General features: G+C 31.3%; 1 protein-coding gene across 4 annotated transcripts in view; it reads right to left on the bottom strand.

Moving 5' to 3' along the window:
* Positions 1-6,790: 6,790 nt before the first annotated feature.
* LOC116852478 (juvenile hormone acid O-methyltransferase-like) overlaps positions 6,791-11,965 on the bottom strand; it is a 17,891-nt gene continuing 12,716 nt past the window's right edge. For all 4 annotated transcript variants that reach the window (XM_032832910.1, XM_032832906.1, XM_032832907.1 and 1 more), the window contains 5 exons: positions 8,258-8,498; positions 8,012-8,183; positions 7,572-7,704; positions 7,340-7,487; positions 6,791-7,202 (listed from right to left, as the gene is read on the bottom strand). In XM_032832910.1, coding sequence (XP_032688801.1) covers positions 6,988-7,202; positions 7,340-7,487; positions 7,572-7,704; positions 8,012-8,183; positions 8,258-8,444 — 855 coding nt within the window. In that variant the 5' untranslated portion in view covers positions 8,445-8,498 and the 3' untranslated portion in view covers positions 6,791-6,987. The remainder of the gene's footprint in view (positions 7,203-7,339; positions 7,488-7,571; positions 7,705-8,011; positions 8,184-8,257; positions 8,499-11,965) is intronic.

The following is an 11,965-nucleotide window of genomic DNA, read 5'->3' as shown; positions in this document are numbered from 1 at the left end:
TATATATATATATATATATATATATATATATATATATATATATATATATATATATATATGTATATATACACATATATATGTATATATATGTATATAAAAGGCCGATATATATTCATAACACCCCCACGTGAAATTGCGTGAGAGAAATTTGTGCGGCAGCACTCTTGCCTCGTTATTGTCTCGCGAGAGAGCGCTTCCCGGATAAAGCGGTGCTTACTGATAACGAGGCGCGCGATTGTGAAATATTGTCGGGCTAACGTTTTTTGAAGCGCACATATTTCACGAACGCCCCGACGTAATTACGATCGACTTAACTGATGTATCTAACGTCGTTCCTCGCACCCGGATAACGAAATCTGATCCGTACGTTCCTGAGGTATTACCGCTCCGTGGTATTAGTTTCCGGAAATATATCGACGGATTTTTCGAGCCCGTGTGGAAGGAATTTCGATAATAGCCACGAAGTATTGCGCGGTCGGCTTTCTTATGAAGTTTTTCCCATTGCTGAATACGCCACAACTACCGAGCTCCACGGAGATGTATGTATAAGCGTTTCAATTTTAGTGCACATTATTTCACAATAATCACAATCTCTACTGTCGGAACCTCTCACGTTTTGATTAAAAAGACGTCGAGCGTTCCGTACTATTCACTACGCATGAAGTTGGAAGGATTTAACAAGTGAGTCTGTCGGGGCTCCTGCGGACAGAAGCCTTGTTTGATTTTTCCAATCTCCGGATTATCAGTTAGTCAGGCAAGCAGAAACCAAGCCGAGTTGATCGCGTGGCAGGAAAGAGGGCAGAAGCGGGAGAGAAAGGGAGAGATTAATCTCGGTAGTACCTCTACTCAGCTTTGTAATTTCATAAGGAGAAGGATCGCGAGCGTCGCTTCCGCTCCCGTGGAGGGTCGTCGGGATTTCTATCTTCGTTTCCACCCACCATTTACGTCGATCCTCGCACAGTTGCCGGGCGAGGAATCGACGGTCACGTGACCTGGAAATAAGTTGAAAGCGTTGTAAACCACACGGTGGGTTTTCAGGGTGCACCATGCGACAACCGGGTTGTGAGGTTAATGGAGTGCTTTGATCCTTTGACCCTTGACGCACCCCGCGCATTGCGTTACCGAGAACGCAACTCGAAGATCATGCATGTTACGATATATTTCAGAGATCTGCCGTATTTTATGTCTCGGTAGGAAATATAACAAATTTTAAGTGTTGAGAAGTACGTTTAATACTTGCATAATTGTCAAAATTGTAAATTATGCGATGTACAGGATTCCGAGTAGAAAATAAGCTAAAATATAGTTAGTAACTAGAAATTCTGCAGAGTTTTAAGAAGTTGTGTTCTGTATCGAGAAAAGATGAACAAAGTTTTTGACTCAAAAGGTATTCATTTTGTTATTGACATTCTCATCGTTCTCAAAATGTGTCTTTAATAGTTAATTTTTCATATTCTTGAGTCCAAAAATAGGATGAGTGCTCCAAGATATTCTATCGAAGTTATTCGATTATATTCTGTCATCTTTTCAGCATGACAATTGTCATAGAGAAAAACATCACTCTAATTCTAATTTAATTTTAAAATAAAGATAATATATGAAACATCGTTAGAGCGCGTTTATATATATTATCCTATTTATTAAGATAAATAGGAGGTTAGCTTTGCCTAGTTCCTTTAATTCATATAATCTACGCTAGAGGTACTGTACAAACTTCTCAGTAGTTATTATCCCTGTAGTTATCTATTTGTGCAGTATAGTATGAGTGTCTAGATTTTACTCAGTTTAGTCGACGCTTGTTTTGGTAGTAAATAAACAGTAAAACTAGCTAGTTTCTAGATCATTATTATTAATTTCTAATCAGTTTATAATCAATTTTTATTCTTACTTTTAATTTTTATTTTAATTGCTAATACATCGCTAAATGTTTCGGTCGTTTACCAACGCTATTCGAAAGAATTATTTTATTTAACAGTAATTTGACAAATTTATTATTAACTACAGGTAGAAAATAAAAATACTGAAGAACATTAAGAAAATTATCGAAACCTCTACCGTTGTATTAGCTCTTAAAAATGTATATGATGTCTGATGATATGTATAGAATTCTCGTCAAGCTAAATCAACTCTTGTTAACTAGGTCAAATTGAACAAAAAATTCCTCTACTATTTTGCAAATAACTGTATAAAATTTTAAGTTTTTAATTACAGAAGATTAGCGAATAATCATGCGATATACTGTGCAGAGTGTAACAGCAAATATGATTTGCGTTGTGTGTTTGTGTATCAGGTCATATTAATATAAGGAAGTTCTATATATAGGGTAAACTCGGATAAGATGGCCATACTTTTTTAAAATGCAAAAAAGGTACATTTCTTATTGTTATTTCTTGATAGCGTTTGGCACATTGCTTCACTGAAGTCTACAGTACATAATACCATCAGAGTTAAAAGGAGAATACTTCAGTGAAATTATTTATTACAAAAATATCAAAATATGAGCATTGGCCATCTTATCTAAATGTTTAAGACAAGATGACCGTAAGGAATAAATATTTTATATCCATACATATTTTATGTTCAAGATTCTATACCTATTATTTTATAAAATAATGAAAAAAAGCATAATTTGACATATTCATTTTAATATAGGATATTTAATACACTATTTGTGAAAAATATAATATATACATATAAAATAATACATATAATATATATATAATATACATATAAAATAGAAACCTCTATTACAAAACTTAAATTTTAAATCCAATTTTTTATCAAAACATATTGTATATAAGATTTAATTACTGTAATATTGAAAGTAATTTTTGAAATATAATGACTTTTGTTTTATAAATGTTAAAATGATAGTGGGCCATCTTACTCAAAATGTGAGTGAAAGACGATTATAATAATACTTATAATAGTACTTATAAATAAATAGTAAAAATGAAAATAAAAATGCATGTTATATTACAATTTACAAACCTACTTTATGTATCTACCGTTGATTACGATAGTTTAACTGTAATTTATTCGACGTTACTGCAAGTTTTAGTGGATACATGAGAAATTTTACAGTTAGTCGAAAATAAAAATATAATATAATATTCACTTTGCTATTTCGAAAAATACACGCACATACACTACGATAAATATCGATTATCTTTGTAACTGATTACACAAACGCAATATTTTGCAATATTTTGCAATTATTAGAGAAATTACAGCCTATGGCCATCATATCTGAGTTTACCATAACATTTTGCAAATAACCATTTAAATTTTTTAATTATTAATTAAAGAAGATTGGCGAACGATCGTGCATGCGATTATTCGTTAATTTTTTTAATTAATAACTCAAAGTTTTATATTGTGTGTCTAAAAAACGATAGACAAATTTTTTGTTCATTTTGACCTAATCTATACGTACACGAGAGTTATATATGTTATCAGCAGACACTCTATATATTTCATAAGTAACTAACTGCGAAAATATTAAATATACTTACTTTTATATGAAACTACATTAATATGAAAGTGCATATATGTGTGCACATGCATTTACATGAACACTTGCGTTTATATGAACATGCATATATTTGTGTAATTTTTACTAAGACGGTCATTCATAAAAAATGGTTAATTTAAGTAAGAATTGTAGTATTAACTTCACTTTTTTTTTCCAATTTCATTGCATGTGTAAAAAGTATTAGCTAGGATATTATCAATTTTAAATAGATATAAATTAGCCATTATTTACTAATTATTTGGTTCTAATTAATATCTGATTAATGTTAGATTAGGAAATAGAAAGTAGAATATTACAACTTTTGACTGAATATAATCTAGCTGTTAGTTACTAGTCTGTTTAGCTTGGTTAATTTCTGACTAGTCTTAATCCAGAAAATACATTTTTAACAACGTCATCTTAAAAAAAATTAGAATTACCTATATACTGTGACCAATAATTATTCAGTTTTATCTCAACATAATTTTCTTACTCATTTGTTCAATAGTGACTGTCTAGTAAAGCCTAAACAGTCAAAACTGACTAACTTCTGATATGTGACTATATTTCCTTGAAAATTTCTCTATTCAGGATAGTTAAATAAAAGAATTATGAGAAATTCTGCTTCATATAGCACAACTTACGAAATATTTTATTTATTTAATTTTAATTTCAAGACATTCGAGAATGTTAATTAAATATTGATGTAGGATTTAAGCAGAGTATTCTGCACACATATTTATATATTTCTTTCACCTTACCGCAACGAACAATTCACATTAAGATAACTGCACTCACTTTACGGGCGAATAATTTCGTTTGAAATAATATACGGAATGTTTGACCTTTTAGCTGTATAAGTGCCGGTTGCAGCGATGAGGAACGTTCAAACGGATACGGTAACACATGCGAGCGGTTGAGGTATTCTAGCGAAAGTAAGACATAACTAATTTTGAAACTACGCGACTAGCAGACGTAACCTTACCGGATCTTTGATTTTCACGGTCCAGGATTTCCCAGCTACGTGTGTCGCCAGTATAATAATAGCAGTTTCGGCATAATTGTGCGCCATTTAATACGATTGCACTTTAGCTTACTGTTTATGTATTTGTTGTATATTCAATTATGTCCAATATATCGGAATTTTACTTGTCGGATAAGATATTATCTAAATATAAATTAGAAATTTATAGAATTAATTTCAATAAATAATCAAAACAATTTTAAATTTATCTCATTCAGTATTCATCATGATTATTTATTAATAATAACGACTAAAAATTCTCTGTTAAACCAATCTTAAAAGGTAAGATAAATTTTTGTATTAATAATTAAATATATATATAGTGGAAGTCTTATCATAGCATGGAACTAAATTCTTATTATATCAACATCAATAATGTTGGGGATATAGAAGGAATTCTCTTCTTTGGTAGAAACTAAAGAATCAGAGCGACAATTATCTTACGTCGATATCCTAGTACGATATCAACGGCGAAATATAGTTGAAATTTTGCAGTTGCTGGTAAACTTTCGCGTCAAGTGAATACAGTATCGATATCCGAGAATAATGGGAAAGTGCCGAATGGTAAATAATTGTGGATTGTTAACAACAATGAGCAAAGTCACAACGTTTTATCATCAATAGGTAAAAGTTAATAACAAATTCGGTCTTTGCAAATGATATCATTACGATATACAAATTATGATATTTCAAAATTATTCGATGTAATTTAGATAAAATTTGATACGCTACATTATGCAATAACTTATATACGTATAGTAATTCCCATAAGTGCCGTTACACAGTAACTCCGATAAAATTTAACTGTTTAACCAGTTATTGTTAACATAACGGAAAAACGACATAATTGTTAAGAAAAACGACTTCTGAATGTCCGTATAAATCCTCAAGATATTCCTTGAAGATTTTGTGCTCTCTGAGTAACAATTGGAGCATCCTTAGAATATCTCAGCGCTATTTGCCGTATTCTAATGAGTATTGTCGGTTAGCTGACACTAAATCTGCAATTTACTGTTTTCCTCGGCCAAAGATTGTTATATTCAACATATTGAACCTCAAGACACTTGGTCAGTATTAACTTTTATTAATTATAGTTATTTATCGTTATTGTTGTTATTATTTATTATTATTTATTGTTATTAATTGCTATTAATGTCGTGCAGTATTCGTAAATAATTCGTAAGTACAATAATAAAAGACAATTGTTACAATTAATTAACTGATAGTGAGTGAATGTTAACAGCTTATGAAATTTACAGTAAATAAATATGAAAGATAAATAAGAAGTAAACTATTTGCTGTTTTAGAAACATTTTCGTTGTTGAGAAATGATTCCGATCTCGGCTTGGTAACAAGCTGGAAATTTCTCGAAGCTGAGCATCAGCTGTCGTCAGGCGCCTATAACGAGTTTACTTATGAGTTCACGCAGCTAGGCGCCAAACATTGTAAACTGTTTGTTTTTTGTTCTACGCAAGCCAGCGAGAGTCAATCTGAGTTTTCCTCTCGAGGTAAAGTGTTGTGCGAAGTGTTGCAGCCTTACGGATCGTGCGCTCTAGAGCTTCCTCGGGGAGCCTTACGGCTGCGTACTCTAGCTCGCGTACGTTAGAGCTTCTCGGAACGGAGAAGCATTTCACTTCTTTTCAGACCTGTCGCCCCCCCGTCGACGAGTTCCTGCGCGGCCTTCGCCGCCAACCTTCGTCAACGCTCTCCTGTTTCCTGCGCGGCTGCCCGCCACCTCCTTCGTCGAAGAGTTCCTGCTTTCCTGTGTGTTTGCCCGCCGCCTCCTTCGTCAACGCTTTCCTGTCTTCTTGCGGGACTTGTTCGCCGCCACCTCGTCAACCAGTTCCTTATTTTCTGTTTGGCCTTCTGAGCATTCATCGATCTTTTTCATCGCGTATCGCGAGGGTGTCACCCGGGATTCTTGTTTTTGAAATACAGAGTTGTTCCTTGAGCATTCGAATTTCATCTTGCTTCACCCGTGACATACCCTTATAGAAATATCATACTAAGAATCATTGATAATTACTTATTATCCAGTATTTTTAATACTGAAAATAAGTAATTATCAATGATTCTTAGTATGATATTTCTATAAGGGTATCGCGCGCACCAGTTTAAATCGGTTACGTTTTTATTCATGACGTGACAATAAGCATCGTTATTAGTGTATATTTTACATATACGCAAATATTTACATATAAGCAAATATTTCATTTACATTTATTTATTAGAACTAAATATATTTATTATAATTATAATTGCGTCATATATTTATTATATTATAATTAAAATACATGTATTAACTTTAGTTCACTTTGCTCATATATAAGCATTATTAAATCTATTTTAATCCTGACAATCAACTAATCGTGTAATGCAATAATTATGATTGTAAAATATAGGCAAATGTGCTTTATTATGTCGTGCAATCATCGACGACGTGACATGGTTACAATATACACATATTTTCAACGTCATTATCCTTTTGTGCATAAACTATTAATATTTCGTGTAGATCTGATACAACTTTTTCATTTTGATTGGATCCCTGTTTATGGAAAAATCTTCTTTTCATATATTCCTGTGTAAACTTATCTTCTAATTCTGCCATTCGATCATGAGGCATGTCCTCAAAAAATTGCGTTAGGAAAGAGAATAAAAGTTCTGTTGAAATAATTAATAATTAATGTAAAGTCAATTCTTAAACAATTTAAGTCGTGTGTCATATTAATATTTTAAACGATAATCAAATAACAGAGGAAAAATCTGTTATACGGAAATATTATTTTAGAGGTTCATACCTGGTAATTCCTGTGCGTCATTAGCAGAATGGGTTCTCTCTCGATGACTGCAGTGATGGACATTAAACCCAACACTTTTGAATAATGCTTTTAGATCTTTATGGGGATGATCCGAATTGTGGAATTCAGGAATGAAATTATTCGCATGCTGTGTAAGCGAAAAGAAAATATTTAATAGTTTATAGAAATGAATATTTGCAAAGGGACATAGCATATAGACAATAATATTTACCTTTATGTACGACGTATATCGATTGTCTTGCGACAATTTATGTAAAATATCAAATACGTCGTGAGATATTACCATTAATATTAGCACAGTTCCGCCAGGTCGAAGTAAGCGATAGATATTCTTAAATACTTGTCTATTAAATAAAGAAGTAAGCTAAAAATTAATCTACAAAGCATAAATGAAGCATAGATTTATCAGAATATATTAGGGTAGTTTGTATGTACGAATACATAAAATAATTAAAGTACTGATTGGTATTTTTTCTACCAACGAAGTGACATCGCTATTTCGTTGTGTCGTCGAAATATCGAAATACATTCATTTGCGTCAGTCACATGAGAATATTTGAAAGAAAGTTGAGTGTAAAAAAATCAATCTCTAATGTACTCTAATATCTTTCTTTCTGATGTTTTCCTAATATTCTCTAACATCTTCCTTACCGCATATCAGCGCACCAATGCAAAGCGTGAAATGAGAATACGTGATCATATTCAGAAATGTGTTTTTCAGGCAGATGTTTAGTTTGAATATCGAGAATTTCGAATTTGAGTCGTTCTTCGTCAGCGTGTAATTCCTTGGCATATTCGATCATGTCCTTCGACACATCAGTACCTTTATATACAATGCAATTAAACTATAATTTTTGTTAACATGTATTATATTTTTGCAGTGTGTTACTTTCTTACCAATGACTACCGCGTTTGGGTGGAGTGTGGGTAAGAGCATTTGTCTTGTAACGTCACCGGGACCGCAACCAATATCTATACCCTTTCCTGACATACATACTAATTCTTCTTCAAACTCCTCAAGTAAATGTTGTATAGCAGAATGTGATATATTGTTTGTTTGGATGTATTTCTTCGGATTTACCATATTGAGTTGAAGAGAATAATATGTAAAATGTCTATTTCCTTGATAAAATATCACCTGTTTTGATAATATGTATAAATTAAACGTCAATTGCAACTTTATAATCCTTTCATTTTTATTAACAGATTAACAATATATCTAGTCTTCAGATTAACAACATTTCATTTTACACCTAAAATGCTACTAGATTGTCGATTAAGATTTTCCTGTTAGAAACATCTCAAGTTATTTTTCTTCGCAACACGTATTGTTGCGTGTTATAGCAAAGCTCGTTATTGTTTTTCTATCTTTGTTAAATTTGAATTACGTGTATATATTATTCAAATTAACTCTTTCACAATAAAACTATTGGTTTTATTATGAAAAAACTCAACTTTTGACTTTGCGCGTTAATCAGTAATCTTTTTTCTTGCAGCATTGCATCCACTTTGCCGAATAATAAAAAAGAACTATAAATTAAGGTATATATATTTAATAATAAAATTTGTTTTTAAATATTTAAATATTGTTTTAAATATTTAAATATTGTTTTAAATATTTAAAATTTATTTTGAATTCTGAGAAGATGAATTTTTTTTTTTCTATAAGTAACAGACGTAGTTTTTTCCGAAACGAATTTATAAATAAAGAGTAACAACCGTTTCACAACTGAATGTATTTTTTTTGGTTCTAATCGTTGTAGAACTAGTAATATATTTTTTTAACCCATTAATGCTCAAATGCACAAAATTTTTTTAATGTTTTCGAACGCCTATAACTCAATAAAAATACAATAAGTTTTTTTCAGAGAAGGTTTACCCTAATATTTTTGGGTGTGCTCTTTCCGACTCTGGACCGTAAAATACTCAAAAATGTCATTTAATATTAGTTTTTTAAGATTTAAATTAAAAAATCACAACTTTTACATTATTCTTTTCACAATTATCTCAAATTTTTCTTGCGAAATACTATTTTCTCAGGGTAACAAGTATATAAAGCGTGCTAAGTACTAAGTACTTTTACTTTAAAAATATACCGGTGGTTTTTTTTCAAAATAATCATGGCGGTCTCAAAATGGCAGCCCACCCTTATAGAAATATCATACTAAGAATCATTGATAATTACTTATTATCCAGTATTTTTAATACTGAAAATAAATAATTATAAATGATTTTTAGTATGATATTTCTATAAGGGCAATATATAGAAATTTCCCTCATTCTTGATTCACTGTTTGTAATCTCTGCTGATAACTTTTTTTTTCATTAAATCGAGTTTTTTAGGTCACTGATTGTAAATTTGATGTTGGAATATCAACATTTAAAATGATGGATCCAATATGGCGGACTAAAAATGAAAAAATTGTAAATTTATATAAAAATCGATATTTATTTTTTGGGTCGCCGATTCTAAATTTGAAGTCAAATTTTTAAAATTAAAAATGGTTTATTCAATATGATAAACAAAAAATTAAAAAATTTCCAATTTGTATTGTAATATCGGAACACATGAAAGGGAAGTTTGGGCGTTACAAGTTGGAACTTATATCGTTTCTTGTGATGTATTGTTTCGGCTACTGCGGCGATTCGGCGTATTTACAGCGTTCGACGCGTAAGCGACTTCTTTTCGGCGCGACGTCGATTGTCGATTGTTCCGAAATATATAAGACCGAATATAAAACAAACGAACGGGTAGTCGTTATTAGAGCAGTCAGTCGTCGAAGCGATATCAGGAGAATTAGTCATCAAAGCACAGTAAAAGAGAACAGTCATCGTAGCATATGAATATTAGTGTTCACATGTGTGTATGTGCGTGGGTCTATGAGTTTACTTTTCTTGGTTGCACAATATCGTCTAGTGAAAATATAGTTTATATAAAATATAGCTGAAATAATTTATATAAAAAAACTTTATTTTACAAAAAATTATTCGTTATTCATATTTTTCAACTCATCTATTATTTTTTGCTATTGATCATCAAATGAAACAATCAATGCCTAAAATAAATGATAAGAGTTCATCTTCAGTAAAACGAACTAAAAGAAAAAATCTTCCTCATGAAAATTCAGTTGAGATAACCGAACAAGAGTTTTACTATGATACTGTATATATTCCCAATCCCGATGATTCTGGCAAGTCTGCAGATGACAATAGTGAAGAGGAATCTGATTCTGGAGAAGATCACAGTGATAATAAGTGTGATTTCTTCTTACCTACCCACAAACCTACAAACAAATCATATCAAATTTATTAAGATATAATTGAAGACTTCTGCTCCATTGAGCGCTTGAATATATACTACGTAGACCAAGATCAAAACGAAATATCGTAGAGAGAAATATTAACAAAAAAATTTTTATGTTGAAGTTCTCTGTTTCCCCTCAATACTGTTTATTAATGAAGCGTGCTTCACAAAGGTATTTTGTATTTACTTTCACAACTCTTATCGATGAGACATTGAAACAGAAATAGAATTGTTAATCCGAATTTTGACAATATTATCTTTGTGTTGAAGCAAATGGAAGAATTTTTGAACATTTATTATAAATTGAGCTTTTATAATCAGTTGCGCATTTTTGTTCCGCGTTTTTGTTTATTGTTTTTTGAAGATTAAAATATATATGTGTAATTGAAATAAATTTAATTTTTCCACTTATATGTTTGTTTTTTATTAAGATCATAAAATTCTTATTTTGTACCTTGTAGTATTAAAACGAAGAGTCGTAGAGAAAAACATTATTAACAAAATATGTTTGTTTTTATATCCACCATTTCCCCTCAAAGTTTGTCAGTCTAATTTTTCTACACCCTGTACACACACACACACACACACATATATATAATCTTTCGTCAGCGCGCCCATGTAACTGTTTATCGTATTAATTGTTTATGATATTGCTCCAGATAATCCTCTATATCCCAGATGAAAATAAAAATCTTTATAAACCGTTCGATGAGTATTTCTTGAGAGTTTATACGCTTTAAAATTTTATATGAACGTTGACATCTTGTAAGCTCGAGAGACGCTGTTGGATTTTGAAAGCTTTTAGAACGCTTTCATAACTTATTAAATGCTGTATATAACATTTTATGAAAGTCCTGCAATGCTGAAGCAACGTTTTTCAAAATACGTTTTTCAGTAAACTGATACACCTTCGTGCACCGAGTTTGCTGTCAGACTTTTAAATCGTCTGAAAAATATTTTTCCCAACGCTGTAAGACAAGCGTTTTTTCCCCGTTCAGCAAACGCTCTTCCAGTACGCAAGCGCCTTTTAAACGCTACAGTGTTGCAATTTCCGCTCTATTGACAATTTCTATACTCTTAATAAACTCCCGCCAACATTTACGTAAACGCTAAACAAACGCTTATGAAACTTCTTATTTTTGTCAGGGATACAAGTAGTGCCTAACTTGTCAATATTGTGGTTGGAAATTGCTATCTGCAAATACACATACTAGAAACAACTAGTGCAGGATATTTTCAAGAAACATGTGAAAAAATGAAAAAAAAAGGTAATTAGTAATTAGTTCTGGATTTTACCACTA

This window comes from Odontomachus brunneus, unplaced genomic scaffold (assembly GCF_010583005.1).
Source record: "Odontomachus brunneus isolate Ranch 3 - 2012 unplaced genomic scaffold, Obru_v1 Obru_scaffold_228, whole genome shotgun sequence".
NCBI classification, from domain to species: domain Eukaryota; kingdom Metazoa; phylum Arthropoda; class Insecta; order Hymenoptera; family Formicidae; genus Odontomachus; species Odontomachus brunneus.
Note: the sequence above shows the minus strand (reverse complement) of the source record. Positions and strands in the feature narration are given on the sequence as shown.